We start from the raw sequence: 17,492 nt of genomic DNA on the forward strand, positions 1-17,492 counted from the left end.
GCATAATCATTATGTGTGAAACAAGGTACTGGGTACGCCAGGATCTTACACTTATATTTCTAGTTACTTGGGATACAGACATAGGAAGATCACAGTTTGAGACCAACCTGAACAAACACATTTGTGAGACTCCATTTCCAACGGAAAGAGCTGACCATGGCTGGCACACACCTGTCATCCCAGGTATAGCAGCAAGTGTAAATAGGAAGATTTCAGTGTAGGCTCATGCCCAAGCAAAAAAAAAAAAAAATGGCTAGAGGTATGACTTAAGTAGTAGAGCATTGGCCTGAGTTCAAATCCTAGTACTACCATAAAATTAAAAATGTTTAAGGAATTGTATATACATACCAGATGTACATTATCCATAGATATGTACAATTAATAATAATTTAAAAAATCAGTAGAGATACAGCTTTGAGCTGAAAATCTTCCTTCCTTTTTTTTTTGCCAGTGTTGGGGCTTGAGCTCTGGGCCTGGGCACAGTCCCTGAACTTTTTGCTCAAGGCTGGCACTCTACCATTTGAATCACAGTTCTACTTTCAGCTTTTTCTGTGGGAAATAAAGAGTCTCAACAAGCTTTCCTGTCCAGGCTGGCTTTGAACTTCAATCTTCATATCTCAGCATCCTAAGTAGCCACGTTACAGGAATCAGCCACCAGTGTCTGGTTTCTTTCCGATGTTTTTTTGGTACCAGGGCTTAAATTCAGGGCCTGGTATCCCTTAGCCTTTTTGTTCAAGGCTAGCACTCTACCACTTACCATAGCTCCACTTCCAGCTTTTTGCTGGTTAAATGGAGATAAGACTGTGGCAAACTTACCTGTTAAGGCTGTTTTCTCACAATCCTCAGAATTCAGCCTCCTGAGTAGCTAAGATTATAGGTATAAGTCATGGGCACCTGGCCTGAAGGCTTTATTTCTTGATAATATTTACACTGATTACATTAACCAGAACTTGCAAGTAGGATTAAACCCTAATATAATTTGATAGAAAAGTTACTTATCAATAGCTCCTACTCAAAGGCCTCAAAGATGGTTTAAATAACTCAAAATTTATAGTTTCTCATACTAAAATCTTCTCAAACTTTAAAAGTATGTCAAATAACTGTTAGAAGCATGTATTTTTAATGATCAGACTATATTCAAAGCATATAGTATCAGAACACTAGAAGCAATTTATCTAATCTATGGTCAGTATAGTGAATAGTTTGGGCTACACATTTAGCCAAAATCTTGACTACTCTAGTGATTACAAGTGAATGCAAGTAAAGAGCAACCTTCAATAGTATGCTATATTTGGTCACAAACATTTTTTTCTTAACAGTTAATACTGATAGTTTAAAATAAGTATTAAGGTTAAAATAACAGTCAAGGTGTGTGCCACATGAAGTGGATAGCCTTGGACACCTTAGTGTCTACTAATAGGCTCTAGGGAGGAGCTCACCCTGCTGGCCCTGGGGCGTCTGTGAGATGATAAACTGTGCTGGTTGTAAGTTGGTGGTTGGATGTACCAACACAAATTGTTGCAGGTTGAGATTTTGCTGTTGAAGCTGTTGCAATTGTTGAAGGTCCTGAAAAATCAGAATTAAACATGGATTAGAGATTCTGAAATAAAAGCTTACTTAAAGATAAAGTTCCTAGCCTGATGACTTCTGTTTCACACAAGTAAAAGGTGTCCATATTTAGTTTTCTTTCAGATTCCAATAGTTATAGGTGTGTTTCACATAGTGTGTGAGGAAACTGGTAGCCTCTATAGGTTACTTCTTTGTAGGTATGATAGTATCAATCTAACGCTAAGCCTAACTTCTTTTTTTGGGGGGGGGGGGGAGGGGGGAGAATCTGGTCGTAGGGCCTGAACTCTGGGCCTAGGCGCTGTCCCTCAGCTCTTCAACTCAAGGTTAACGCTCTACCACTTGAGCCACAGTGCCACTTCGGCTTTTTTTCTTTTTGCTTATGTGGTACTGAGGAATCGAACCCAGGGCCTCATGCATGCAAGGCAAGCGCTCTACCACTGAGCCACCTTCCCAGCCCCAACCTAACTTCTAACAGTAACTTTAAATTCTCTCAGAAAAAATGGTTAGAGATGTTTCTTCAACATTGGTATGAAAGTAAAGTGGGAAAAGAGCTTTTAAATACTTCTCTCATTCTCTTTTGAGGATGTTTCTGAATTATCATCAATAGACTAAAAGATCTTTGATTCATGAAACTTGATACCAACTTACACATTCACACTGAACTGAGAAATCATTGTTGTTTTAAAGGAAAAAAGTTATACATACAAAAATCAGATGCCTATTATACCACAGGGTTTTTCAAAGTGCAGTCACAGTAAATTATCTTTACACTAACATAAACATATGGTCTTGCCTCATGGGGACTGTAAGTATTTATCTGATGATAAAAAAGTGATCAAAATCAAAGCATCATTGTGATAAAACTATATAAGTGGTCGTAAGATCAGCTCCATATTTTTAAGTAACTTGCTACAATTTAGATCCACTTCTAAACCTTCTTTGGCATGGATAAAGGTAATTGCAACTCCTTCATATGTTTTACTCAATAACTACTAATACATTTTTCCTTTTCTTGAGATAAAGGATTTTACTTACTTTCTTCTTTGATCCTACTCTCTATGCCTCTTGAATTTTTTGATACCACTACCTACTTTGCCACAAAATGTGAAAATAGATATCAAGCAACATTCTAATGTAGTCTAATGCAGTGGTAATCACTACACAGCACAGAGCAGACTGCCTGTCTTTCTCACATACGGGTAGCAACATTACTGTAGAGCATATGCAAAGAACCCATGCCTGTTGTAATTGGTTAATTAAGGTAAATACAGTAATCTTCTGCCTCAGAAATATGCTAGCTACTTATTCAAGAATTGTCACTTAATATAAAATAGTCATACAATCATCTCTATGTGTATAATGCCAACTCTAATAAGCAAATAAATACATTATTTCTAATTCAGTATTAAGAAAAGTACCACTTACCTTACTGATCAAGAGGCCTTTAAGGCCTAAACTAGCGATCACAACATGAATTTGAGACTAAGAAATTAAGACTAATGAATTTAAATAAAATCTGTCTTTTTATTCTTTATATTCTGGGCCAGTGACCTGCATTCCTTACTTACCTGTGCAATCTGTATGGGCTGAGACAGGGGGATCTGCGTCATAGGTGTGGCGGCAGAGGCTGAGATTGTGGCTCCAGCAGCACTGTGCTGTTGGCTGGCAGAATGCTGCTGCACTGCAGCAGCCAGCAACTGGGCCTGGGCTTGGGCCTGCTGTAATAACAACTGTTGCTGGGCTGGTGTCAAAGTGAGCTAAAGAAAATCAGGGCAATGAGAGGGTTGAAGAAGCATGGTTTCCAGTGTAAGCCAACCACTTTAATAGGTAACTAAGTCCTAGTTATTCAACTTAATATAGTTATTAGCATGCAGCTAAAATGTCTATTGGTGATTAAACTATCATTACTAAATTAAAATGGTAGTCCTCACTCCAGATTAAAACAATCATTCAAGCTTATTTAGGACTCAAGGTTTCGGGCAAGAAAAGTAACTAGTAAGCAAGAAAAGAATGCTGATACGATATGAAAAAGAAATTTATACCCAACAAACAGAACAGCAGGTTATTAGATGAATCAGAAGTAAGGATGCTGCATATGACCAGTAAAAGAACTGACAAGGCTCAGCTGCTTCCTATTAGCACAAATCACTGCCATATCCTACCTTTTCCATTATGTTCTAAGATGTGACTAAAGAATAAGACCTCCTATTTAGTTTCTTTTCCAGATCTCTAATACATACGTTTCTTGTCACTAAAAGCATTGAGTCTATGCAACTTTATATCCTCTTTTCAACACATTATCTCTATAAAACAGGTGTGACAGCCATTCTCTATACATGCTAAAAATCCCAATGGCCAGGTCTCATAGAAGCTTCAGTGTCAGTGCTTCATGTTACCAAAAACAAACACTCCAAAGAGTAAAATAAGAGTAGATTTAAGCTAGCTTTCAAAAGAATTATTATATAACTTTATAATTTATACAACTCCATTATTTATTTATTACACAACTTCATTGTTTTTGTAATTATATATAGTATTTTATATATGCTTTATTATTATATTATTGCAACTTACTTCAAATATGCTTTGCTACTTTGTTCTAATCAAACAAAAAGGAACCATGTATACTCTGAACTGCACAGTTACTTAGTGGCACAACCCCTCTTCTAAAAGGGTCTAACAAGGGGCTGGGAAGGTGGCTCAGTGGTAGAGCGCTTGCCTTTGCATGCATGAGGTCCTGGGTTCGATTCCTCAGCACCACATAAGCAAAGAGAAAAAAGCCGGAAGTGGTGCTGTGGCTCAAGTGGTAGAGTGCTAGCCTTAGCTGAAGAGCTGAGGGACAGTGCCCAGGCCCAGAGTTCAGGCCCCACAACCAGACCTAAAGATAAATAAATAAATAAAATAAAAAGGTCTAACAAAATTTATGCATTAGAAACAGAAGAATAAAAAGCAAACTGTTCAAAAAGTCAATGCCTTTCAGGATATGTATGCATATACTTATATATTTAAATAGATACATATATTAATTACTACTTTGGAGTCTTCCATTGTCAAACACACTTAAGTGAAATGAATAAAAATTCTAATGGTTGTTATAATGTGAATAAAACTTTTCCTTATTATTTCCTAACTACCTCCTTAAAAGACAATATAATATGGAAACTTTTAACACAAGGAAAAAAAAAGCATTTTAAATGATGCCTTAAAACAAAGATAGTTGAAAAGTTAAGAACAAAACAAAACTAAACAGAAAACACACGGGCCACTTTGTTTCTAGTGAAAGTACATGACATTTACTGAATTATTAAAAGCCAAGCATTGTTTGTAATCTCTCTCTACATTCCCATTTAACAGAAGGAAAACTGTTATCAGAGACATGAAGTGATTAGACTAGATACAGAGCTAGAATCTGAGACTACATGTTTTACTTTAGAACATTACAGTCACTTAAAGAAAAAGTTTTTAAGTGTTAATCCATTCTTTAAATCCTCTGCACTATCCACTGGTGATTTAACTCCAAATTAACACGGTTGTTTCATCAAGGTAATGATCTTAATCACAGAAATGATACAACTCCATGGCAAAGCAACACAAGGTATATGACTTTTAAAAGTCCTAGTTTATATGTGAGCACCTGCAATTTTAATAAAAGAAACCTTGAAACACATGACGAAGATAATTCCATTTCTAGACCTGTCAACAGTGTAGGGAGTTCCTTTAAACTCAAAATAGTACCATGTTACTGCTGGTTTTAGTGAACAATTCTAATTAGCTGTCAGTCAATGGCAGTTCTGACATAGAGAAAGCTTATTACAATTACGTGTGAAAACTTACCCCAGTTATCTGTCCTCCAGCCAGCATAAGCTGGGTCTGGGGAATAGCTGCCTGCACTGAAGGCTGCTGGGAAGGCTGGCTTGGCTGCTGTGAATCCCCAGATTCTTCACTAGATTTAGACTAAAGTGGAGTGGGGTAGGAAATAAAGGATTTCAAATAATTGATTACAAGGAAGGTACTTAAAACTCTACAGTTTACGATTCATTTAAAACATGGGCTACTCAGTTTCCTTTTCTTTCTGATAAACCTATGACTTCCTAGTTTGACATAATTAATTTTTAGACTCTTTATTCCAGTACCAGTAAGATACCAATTAAAAGTTTATTTTCTTTTAAAAAATTTTGGTAGGTGACTACTGGGGTTTGAACTCAGGGCCTTCCACAGGTTAGCCAAGAAGTCCGCTTGAGCTCCTCCCTTAGTTTTTTATCCTTTCATTATTTTGAAAACAGAGTCTAGCATTTATGGACAGGAGCACATGACCAGGCTCAGCTTTTTACTGGTCAAGACAGGGTCTAACTATTTGACAATGGTCTCAAACCACAGTTCTCCAGTAGTTGGCATTACATGCATGAGCCAAGCCATTATGCTCACCCAGTTATTTATAAGAAAAGATAAATTGGTCTTCCACAAATCAAAAGAATTTTTGTCAGTCAAGCCCTCTTGAGAACTCAGGGCCTGGGTGATGTCCCTGATCTTTTTCACTCAAGGCCTAGTACTCTACCACTTTGAGCCACAGGTGCCACTTCCAGTTTTCTAGTGGTTACTTGGATATAAGAGTCTCATGGACTTTCCTGCCTGGGCTGGTTCTGAATGGCGACCGCCATCCTCAGATTTTGGTTTTTGTGTTGCTAGAATTACAGGTGAGCCACTGGTGCCTGGCTCAAAAGAATTTTTCACAATCCCAAATCCCCAATTCTGGAAATAAGGAGTAAGTTGAGATATGCATTTTTAACTGATTTTTGTATTAGACCCTTTATATCAACATTTTTACATATACATAGTGATCAGTCTCAAACTTCTTCATATACTATCTTAAGGGATGCTTAGATTCTAAGGGTTGATAATGTGATTCACAGAACTTTTCATCTACTATTTTATAGAACTATGAACCTAGCATCATCCATCGAGTAACACACAAACTTGACAGAATATGCTGCATTCAAGAGAGAACATAATCCTGCTGAAAGGAGCACTGAGAGAGATTTTTATGGTAATTAAAAACTGGTTATGCAGAGCATTAACATTCTGCATAGATTTGAATATTTCTCACCACCTGTTTTAGGGACAGCAGCAAGGCTAATTAACATAAAAGCGCTGATTAATTCTGCCAGTCATGGAAAGATAATTACAGTGCAGGACTGTAAACATTCTGCACCAGAGATACAGCCTGTTTGCCAACATCTCTCTAAGGGATGTAACTTTACCATGGTAACAAAGGCAGTTTTCCACCTCCTCTCCCTCAGAAAGGAAGGTCACATTATCTCATTTCTTTTCTTTCCCTGTTTCCATGTGTTTCTAGGTCCACATTCCATTGTGTTTTATGGAAAACTCAATCTAAAGTCTTTAGTTGTTAGCAACATGGAAATCAATCTCCCAGAATATTGTTTACCCTCTTAACTGTTAGTTGGCTAAACACTATAATGATGTGAAACAGCAGGTTGATTGAAACGTTATGGAGTGACACGGTACTTGAATTGTGTTTTGACATATGATTCATAGATGCAAAGGGCCAGATTTATGTTATGTTTTAAAATTATGACTATTTACCCACTATTGTCTATCAACAGGCTTAATTATAATTTCTTAAAAACCACCACCACCACTACCACCATCACCCCCACTTTGGAGCAGAGAGGAACTCTGGAAACCCTTTAACTATTCCCAGTTAAGATAGATAAGAAAAATTGAGCCTAAGGAGGTTAAGTAACTTGCCAAGGGTGCATAACAGAATGAGAATTCAAATATAAATTCCCCATGTTCCTCAGTGTTATTCCTCTGTACTATAAATGTTTCCCTAACACATGAAAATGACAAAAAAAAAAATTAAACAAAGGCATTTAAGACATTGTTTGGCTTTGGGTTTAGGAAAATGTTTTAGTGACTACTTACTTAGAAACAAAAACTTTGAAAATAGACTTTTTTGGGGTCCACCTTTGGTTGATGACAGTAGCAGACTATAAATTGATTTTCATTAATGGCAATAATTATCACTGATATCTTCATGAAATTCAGTGTGTGGTGCTAAGTAGTAGATTATCTGCTTAATAAGTGTGAAGCCCTGAGACCAAATCCCAGTACCACCAAAAAAATAAAAATGATGTGCTCATTATAGAAAATTATGAACAGAAAATCTGACCCATAATTTCATGTCCCAGCTTACCTGTACATTTAAAGACTGAGCAGTAGCCTGTAAACTTGTTCCAGCGAGCTGGACCTATGTAATAAGTAAAGTAATCAGGGAACATGCTAGTCTATATACTGTAGGCATTCATCACTAGAGGCTGTTATCCACAAATATTTTAAGTCTCTACTTAGTGTATTCCACTAAGAAATATACCCAAAAAAGTTTATTTATGGGATTAAAACTTTGTGAACAAGCTCATAGTCACCACCTCTACACTAAAAATATGCTGTTAAATTTTGTTTACTTTTTGGCAGCCATGGAGCTTGAACTCAAGAGCCTGAGCACTGTATCTGAGCTCTAGCACTCTACCACTTTGAGCCACAGCTCTATTTCTAGTTTTCTGGTGGTTAATTAGAGGTAAGAGTCTCACAGACTCTCCTGTCCAGGTTGGCTTTGAACTGCGCTCAGATCTTAGCCTCCTGAGCTACGATTACAGGCATGAGCCACCAGCACCTGGCTATGCTGTCAATCTTTTTCTGAAGATGGTTTCCACACTAAATGAAGATTATCATGCAAACTACACTTACACTGGATGCTCCTTATTTAAAAATGTTTGCATTCATGAGATGCTTAGATTCTAAGAACTTAATTCATCTTCTGTATACTGTTAAATAAGAAAACGTTATTTACCTAATTTTTATCTTTATAAACAAATAGAAATTATCTACTTGTTCTTATTTCAAAATTTTCACGTATATGCACCACAATAAATATCCTATATATTTAAACCTAAGAGGGACATCCTGAAAACAGTAATAGTCTTAGCCAGGCACTGTAATCCTAGCTACTCAAGAGGCTAAGACCTGAAGGATTGTGTCTTGAAGCCAGGCAGGCAGAAAGGACTTCAAGACACCATATCCAATTAACCAGCAAAAAGCAGGACTGGAGGTATGGCTCATGTGGTAGAGTGATGGCTGCTGGCTGTGAGAAGGAAAAAAAAAAGTGACAGTATGAGACCCTGAGTTCAAGCCCCTATATTAGCACATAAAACAAAACAGAAAAAAACCCAAAACAGTAATCACTTTAAACTAATAGCTAAAATAATCTCTTCTATAAAACATATATAAAAGTTACGATATTTAATCTTCAAATCATGGTTATTTAAAGTAAGGACAGTTATTAGAAAACCACATTAGAAAATTGGCAACCACAATAATGGATTATCTAATCAGAAAACTTGTAGAATATCAATGTATTGTTTTTGTCTGTTTTTATTGTTATTATAAATGTGATGTATACAGGGCTTACAGTTACTTAAGACAGGTAATGAGTATATATCTTTTTGGACAATGCCACCCCTTCATTTGCTTTGTCCCAGTTTTTCTGTGTCATCCCCACCCACCAATTGTAAGGTTCATTTTCAACATAGTATCTAGCGAATATCACTGCTGCATTTGTTGCTCTATTTCTGTGCTACACCTCACCCTCCCAAAGGCAGATAAATGAAGACAAAAAGAAAACAAAAACAACAAACAAACGAAATTCTTGTTTGTTTCTCCACAAGTACTAATAATAAAGAGTAAAATAGTAAAATAGAGGGGAATATATGGTTGACAAGTTAAGAGTACAGTTAGAATCACCTTTAGTTAGTCACGAACCTCTCTGAGGATGTACTGTAAAGAATACAGGTTTTATTCCTACTAAAAGTGAATAATGATGAAACAGCAAATTCAAATTGAGGAACACTACAGACTCACTGGTTTGTATCAATGGATGTCCTGAGAACTAAGAACGAGAAAGGAAGAATATAAACTAGGTTGTAATAAATGGATGCCTAACATAGCAATGATAGCAGTGGGAATAAAGTAGGAACATGAAAAGTAGTGCTATAAGGACCCTGGCAACTGTCTGGATATTGATGAAGAAGAGTGTTATGAATTATCCCAGGGTTCAAATCTGGGGGATTGGAAAATGGTAGGGCTAACAGGGAAGAAAATAAATCCTACTTTGGATATGTCCTATAGCCTTAAGATGTCCTGAGGTAAAATATAAATATTTGTATAGAGCTCAGTAAAGAGCTAAACTCTAAAACTATGTTCTTTATTTAAAATGAATAGTCATCATATTAGTAGATAAGAATCCTCTGAAAATTAAGCAAAAAAAATGCTTCCCCCCAAATTTATGTATAGTATTTTAGATACAGTATAATTAGGAACTGCCTGTCTGAAGAGATAATATGTTTTAGACCTAACGGCTTAGAAGAAGTAAACTAAGGAGCCAGACAGAGTTTCAGGAACATAGATTTAAAAGAGTGAAAGTTTTAGGAGCTCGGAAAGTGGCTCAGTGAAGCCCTGGGTTTGATTTCTCAGAACCACATAAACAGAAAAAGCTGGAAGTGGGCATTGTGGCTTGAATGGTAAAGCGCTAGCCTTAAGCTGAAGAGCTGAGGGACAGTGCACAGACCCATACAACCAAAAAAGAAAAAAAGAGTAAAGGTTTTAAAATTGAGTATGTTGCTGGGCACTGGTGGCTCATGCCTATAATCCTAGCTACTCAGGAGGCTGAGATTTGAGTATCACTATTCAAAGCCAGCCCAGGCAGGACACTCCCACGAGACTCTTATCTCCAATAAACCACTAGAAAACCAAAAGTGGCGCTTTGGCTCAGGCGGTAGAGCACTGGCCTTGAGCTGAAGAGCACAGGGACAGTGCCCAGGCCCAGAGTTCAAGCCCCACGACCAACAATAAACAAACAAACAAACAAATAAATAATAAAGTATGTCATGTTGTTTCTGGTAAAAATTTGTTGTGAAACAGGCTATACAGTCTTAAAGAATCACTTCCCAAATAACTAATCACAAGGAGATAAGTAACAGCTTTGTTTTACATACTGCTTTGCCTCTCCACAGGCCCAAAGCAATGGGGCCATATGACAACAGACATAAAGTGCTGAAACTGTGAGCCAAAATCAAGTTTAGTTGATTTTGTAGATATGCTGTCACAGTGATGGAAAGTGACTAATAAAAACCATTACAAATTTAAACCAATTAAAGATGCTTATTATGTGTCACATAATTGAAGTCTATAAAAAAACAATGAGATATGTGTTAGATATTTGAGTATATTCTTAGAAGAAAATAAGCACAAAAGCATTTTCCCTACATTATAACTACATTCTTAAATTCATTTCAAATATTAAACTTGATATTTTATCCAGGAGTTGTATACTGAACTTCCCCCATTTCAAAGATACAGTAGTCCCACTTATCCACATGTAATACATTCCAAGAGCCCCCAGTTGCCTGAAACCAGACAGCACTAAATAAAAGACACATACACACAATTTTTCCTAATTTAAAAATGAGCACAATAAGAAATTGATGATAATAAAACTGGATAATTACAACAATATACTATAATAAAAGTTATTAAAAATTTATGGAGTATTCCTGGAATTTTTTTTCTTTCTTTTCTTTTTATTGTGAAAATACTGTACAGAGGGGTTACAATTACATGGGCAAGATAATGAGTGCATTTCTTATCAAGCATTGTAGCCTCCTCCTTTGTTTCCCCTTCCCGTCCCTTCCTATTCTCCCCCCCCCCCAATCCTCCACCCCTGCCCCCCACCAAAGTTGTAAAGTTCATTGGAATTTTCTATTTAATATTTTCGGACCACAATTAACCACTGGCAAGTAAAATTATGGAAATCAAAATGGCAGATAAATGAAGACTATTGCATAAACAAAACTGTATCTGAGCAAGCATCCAAACATGGATTAATTCTAACAGAAGGCACTGATTGCTACCTATATAGTATTTCTTTGACTCTGTACATAAATAACCTGGCTTTAGGACAGCTTTCTAGAATTCCGAATGTTTTCAAAAAGAAAAGCTTATCATTTAGGTAGTCTGATGACGTATTTTGGTAAGAGAGTAGGATAATGAATTCATTGGCAGTAACAGTTAATTCATAATTTGAGAGGTTATGTGTCCATATGGGTTTTTCACTGAATCACTACTGAATGTTGCTAGACAATATATTTTGAGCATTAAATTAGTTCTGTTTTTTGTTTTGTTTTGTTTTTGGTCGGTCATGCAGCCTGAACTCTGGGCCTGGTGCTGTCCCTTAGCTCTTCAGCTCAAGGCTAGAGCTCTACCACTTTGAGTCATAGCGCCACTTCCAGCTTTTTCTGCTTATGTGGTGCTGAGGAATCGAACCCAGGGCCTCATGCATGTGAGGCAAGTACTCTACCTCTGAGCCACCTTCCCAACACTTAGTTCTAAGTTTTAAGTTCCACAAAGACCACTAAAAATAAGTGTAAACAAACAAGGCTATACTAAAGTTACCAGTACAACTATGTTTATTGCAGCATTATTCACCATAGCTAAGATATGGAACCAACCCAGATGCCCCTCAGTAGATGAATGGATCAAGAAAATGTGATATATATATATATATATATATATATATATATATATATATATATATACACATACATATACATATATATGAAATTTTATACCTGCATCAGAAAGAATGAAACCGCCCCATTTGTTAGAAAATGGAAAGACTTGGAAGAAATTATATTAAGTGAAGTAAGAAACATAGGTCCCATGGTTTCCCTTATTTGCAATAACTAGTATATGTCTAGGACAAGCAGAAAAGGTCAAAAGCTATGTATATATTACCATATAAGATGATGCTAAGCAAAATGAACTCCAAGACAGTGGTTTTATCTTTCTTGCTGTTGTTTTTAATGTACTTATAATGTACCATGTGATTTTTTGTTTCTTTTGTATGTTCTTCCCCCATGGTATAACCCCTGTTTTCACTGTATTTGATTCCGGTGCCCTGCATCTTGTTCATACATTTTTCTAATTTGGGGAGGGGAAGGGAAGTAACAAAATGCTGAAATAAGGATAGAGGTTGACCCACTGCAACAATGAGATATACAAGATACTTTGCTGAAAATGAACTTTACAACAACTTGGGTCGGGGATGGGGGAGGGAGGAGCTGGGAAGGTGGGGAGGAAAGGGATGGTAGGGGAAAAACAAAGGAGGAGGTAACAATGCTCGATAGGAAATGTACTCATTACCTTGCTCATGTAACTGTAACTGCTCTGTACAGTATTTTTACAATATAAATATATGCAAAAAAATATGTGTAAAGTATTTCCATAATACATACATCAGAGTGTTAAGATATTCTGATAATCTGTCTACCATGTTGTTACTGTTTGCTTTCCATTTTCAATCAACTCTCATATCCCAAAACTTTTGTGTGGCCAGTACATGTTTTTTATGTTCTCTCACCCTCCATATTATTTAGCTATAGCTAAAACATAGATGAAGAAAATCTATGGTCTGTTTTGGACTCAGAAAAAAAAAAAATCAGGTGGTAGAAGGATAGTAAAATTGAGGTGTTTTTAAATCTCAAATTAGAGGGTTCACAGTCAATCAACTGATGGCTGCAAGTAGTTTTCTCAAACTACATTGGTCTGGAGCCATTTTAAAGGAGGGGTATTAGTTTTGAGCTCAGAGCCTTACATAGCAGGTCTCAGACAATAGTACCTATATCACTTTTTAAACTTTTGGCAACTAGGGATTGAAGTTAGGGGCCTCATGCTTGCTAGGCAGGGGTATTATTATATCACTTACACCATACCCTTTCAGCTATAGCATTTTGGATGACTCTAATTACTACACTTCAGCTAGTTGCCACAGATTCACACTCATTAAGAATAATGACTCAGTTATATACATTCCATTCAATAAGACATTCTTTAGGTCAAAAGCTAGGTAGCTAGCTATAATGATTCTGCACTACACATATATAATTAAATATGATAAACACTAGGTTTAAATTGTTAATAACTTGCCTAGGTCATAGCATTTTATGTCTCTTTTACTCTCATTTATGGTTGAGCAGTATATTCTACCTGATGGAGATGTCCAAGGAAAGCCTGAGCCTGGGCTGTTGAGATTGCTCCTCCAACTGGCACAGGCTGCTTCTGAAAGTCCAGACCATTTGTTTGTGTGCCTAAAAAGCAAGTGAAATGATTGTAACTATTAAGGGAAATATACTCAAATGAAACAAAGTCCTAGGCTTTGGTTACCAACATTCCTTAACAATTTATTGGATAAGTACTTTTCTAAATACCTCTAAAGAGAAGGGATTCAAAATAAAGAAAACATGGTAAAATGGTTTCTCTTCAAAAGGCAAGATTATAGGACAAATATGGTAACAGCAATAAAGTATAAAAAACAGACATAAAAATGCAAACAATAAAATAATCGTGAGAGTGTTAGCAATCTCATTTAGAGCAATTGGGGTTGGAACTAGCATGAAACTTAACAATGGCTTAAAGGAAGACATCAATCTCACGCTTGTAAACAATGGTAGACAGGTTAGGCTCTCTTTTCATTTTATTTGATATTTTGATTACAGAGAGGAAATTCATGGTTGTTTTTGTAAGGACTTACTAATGATGTAAACACTTTAATGAGTGTCAGTATGTTGGTGAAAGTAATCTTTTATAAGCATGAAGAAAACAAATATGTTGGATTGATTTCTTCAGCTCAAAGTACAGATTATTACATATGTTGTACTAGCAAGAGCTCTGCTATAGTTTTTTGAAATGCCACACCAAGGCTTTTAAACCATATATACCATGATGTGATTTTATGTAAAGATAGCGTCCTATCATCCAGAAATATTTTCTAGGGGGCATAATATATTGTCTTCAAATTGATACATTCAGATATTTAGAAAAATATCCATAATACTTTGTACTAAGTAAAACATAACAGAGCACAGGAACCGGCAAAAATAATAACAACAAACAGATATGGTTCTAAATTTCCAATTCCTACCACTTGGTACATCCCACAGTTCCATCCTCATACCTGTATGCACACAGACCCAGAGAAGACCAGCTAGGAGAATACAAGCTAGAATCTTAAAAGCATGATTTCTAGGAGTGCTAATTTCTTTTTTTCTTTGAGTGGTGATGAGATTTAATTTCAGAGCCAGGGCTATGTACTAAGCTATGTATTGCATTAGTTATTTTTCAGACTGGGCCTTATGTTTTTGCCAGAGTCAGTCTTTAGATGAAAATCATTCTGTTTTCTGCAAAGCTGGGATGACAGGTATCCTATTTTGTTCTCTTTGCCCAGGCTGTCCTCAAACTTTGGTTCCACCCATCTCTATTTTCTGAGTAGCTGGGATTTGTAGATTTGAGCCAACATGCTTGGTTTAACTGTCCTAATTTTAGGTAGGTATACTGAATGAATCCAAGGGCTATTTAAGGTTTCCTTGACATAAGTATAAAAATAACATACACACATTTTTATTAATAAAATTTTATTGTTTTTAAGGTGTCAGCATTTTGTAAGTCAGGTAATAAGTACATTTCTTCTTGGACAAGGTCACTCCTTTCTTTGTTTTCCCCCAGTTTCTCCCTCCTGTAACTGCCCACAAGTCACATAGTTAATTTTTTTCACATAGTACACACGACTTGTTTAAAAATTCGAAGATACCATCACTCTTGTTTTTTCTTAAAGTTTCTTACAAACAAGAATTAAACAACAACTTAGACATACATAGGTAATGAAAATAAAGAGTACACACGTGCTGGTGGAAACCTGTAATCCTAATACTTCACACATAGAGGAAGAAAGATTGAATTAGAGGTTAGACCAAGTCTACAAAGCAAATGTTTCGAAGGCTGGATAAATGTGTAACTCGGTGATAATAGAGTGCTTGTATACACAAGACTACTGGTTGGATCTGAGAGAGAGAGAGGGAGAAAGAAAGAGGGAGAGAGAAAGAGAGGGAGAAGGAGAGGGGAAGAGAGAGAGAGAGAGAGACAGAGAGACAGAGAGTCAGAGACAGAGACAGAGACAGAAACCGAAGAGTGAGAGGAGACAGACATAAGCAGAGAAAGAACGGCAGAGACGGAGAAGATTGTGCCCTTATTACATTGTCAATCATAACTCAACAAAACTAGGAAGAAAACTATTATGTACCATTACAGAACTATGCTCAAGATATAGTAAAAACATCAACAAGGCTGAAAGATGAGATCCATTTTCTCCAGAAAAATGGAGAAAAACACTTGGAGATTAATACTCTACAGGAAATTTTCTAGTACCACAATTTTCTGAGTCCACCATAATTCTACACGCTGATCTTACTTTCCACTTCCTGTAAAAACAACAAGCTCTTTGAAGTCATAAAGCATTAAATCATGTTATTTACTAGAGAATAGTCTACTATAGACTACTGTTAATAGTATCAGCACTCAAAACTATTAAGTACCTGTGGGTCTGCCCCTTCAGGAAATGGTATAAAGATATGATAGTTGTACTAATTATTTATGGTATTTGTAATTATTTTAATTTTTTAAAATATTATGGTATCTTGCCATCTTGAAGTCTTTCTGGCTAATGATGCACCCTTCTGTAGAAGTAAACTTTAAAAAGTTCAAATAATAAAAAATACAAATCTTTCTCATTGGGGAGGCTGCCATTTCTTAGCTGCTGAAATGATTCCCATTATTATATAATTATTAGGCATAAAAAGCAGCAACAAATAAGAATAGAACATAGAAAAAATGATTTATTCAATAAATATTTAGTGAGTCTTTATATTTCTGAAATTCTATACTCTGAGCTTATAAAAGAGAATGCAGTAAGATCTTACTCTTAAGTAGTTTCAAATCTATACATCCATTAAACAAATACTGTTTGAGCATCCAGTTGTGAAGAGAAAAACAAAAATCATAGTGCTAGGAAAAATAAAGCTTTAGATATTAAAAATGAATACGAGGAGCTGGGGGTTTAGCTCAGTGTAAGAGCGCCTGCCTGGTGAGCACAAGGCCCTGAGTTTGGTCCTCAGCTTTGGAGGGGAAAAAAAGAATACTATGGGAGAAGAAAGAAGGTATAGAGAGTTTGCTCAGGGTACAGTTTGTGGTTTTAGTTTGAATTTCATAAAGAAACATACACACATTGTAGAAAATACACCAGATACACATAAAGTATTTCCAAAACATTTAAAGAGAACTTTAAGAGGAGAGGGAAAAGATTCTTTTAGGGAAACTTCCTAGAGGCGACATTTCAGTTGAACCTTAAGACTATAAGATAGAATTAGCTAGATAGATTGGGAAGGGAAAGGAAATGTCAAAACATTTCTACTGAAAATAGAAGACACTATGCTCAAGTTAAAAGATAAAACCCAAGAATCCTAACAATTTTAGATCTGGAGATAGTTCTTAGTTTCTTAACCACAAAGAGGTTACAGTTAAGTTATGAAGTGCTAGGGAAAATAAATAACATGAAGGACAAGTACTACAAAAAAGATTACCAACAAAGCAAAGTGGTACTGTCATTGTCCTCAAACAAAACAGAGTCTGGTAATTGCTCCAAGAAAGACATAATGGGCTTTGTGAGATTTAGTGTGTATAAGGGAGAAAATAAGCTTATAAATGCAGGAGGGGCTCTTGGGGCCACCAAGTGAGGGAAGTGAATCATCTAAAAGCTCAGATGTAAACACACTTTATTATGAACCACTTTTTGTCTCATTATAGTAAGATATTTTGATCATATACAAGGAGATACCTTGAAAAACTATTAAAAAAAAAAAGAGGGGGGGAGGCTTCAGTTTCTAATACTTTTCCTGGGGAAAATTAAGAGTTACTACTTTTTAAGTATATTATCAAACCCACTAGAATGGATGTAAATTTTT

The 17,492-nt window shown here is 36.0% G+C and overlaps 1 protein-coding gene across 4 annotated transcripts in view; it reads right to left on the bottom strand.

Annotated features, from left to right (window-relative positions):
- Pou2f1 (POU class 2 homeobox 1) overlaps window positions 1-17,492 on the bottom strand; it is a 157,984-nt gene that overhangs the window by 37,875 nt on the left and 102,617 nt on the right. For all 4 annotated transcript variants that reach the window (XM_042677323.1, XM_042677324.1, XM_042677322.1 and 1 more), the window contains 5 exons: window positions 13,687-13,787; window positions 7,784-7,837; window positions 5,404-5,523; window positions 3,138-3,326; window positions 1,440-1,566 (listed from right to left, as the gene is read on the bottom strand). In XM_042677323.1, coding sequence (XP_042533257.1) covers window positions 1,440-1,566; window positions 3,138-3,326; window positions 5,404-5,523; window positions 7,784-7,837; window positions 13,687-13,787 — 591 coding nt within the window. The remainder of the gene's footprint in view (window positions 1-1,439; window positions 1,567-3,137; window positions 3,327-5,403; window positions 5,524-7,783; window positions 7,838-13,686; window positions 13,788-17,492) is intronic.

The sequence above is a fragment of the Dipodomys spectabilis genome, unplaced genomic scaffold (genome assembly GCF_019054845.1).
Source record: "Dipodomys spectabilis isolate Male_0828 unplaced genomic scaffold, ASM1905484v1 ptg000036l, whole genome shotgun sequence".
In the NCBI taxonomy this organism is placed as follows: domain Eukaryota; kingdom Metazoa; phylum Chordata; class Mammalia; order Rodentia; family Heteromyidae; genus Dipodomys; species Dipodomys spectabilis.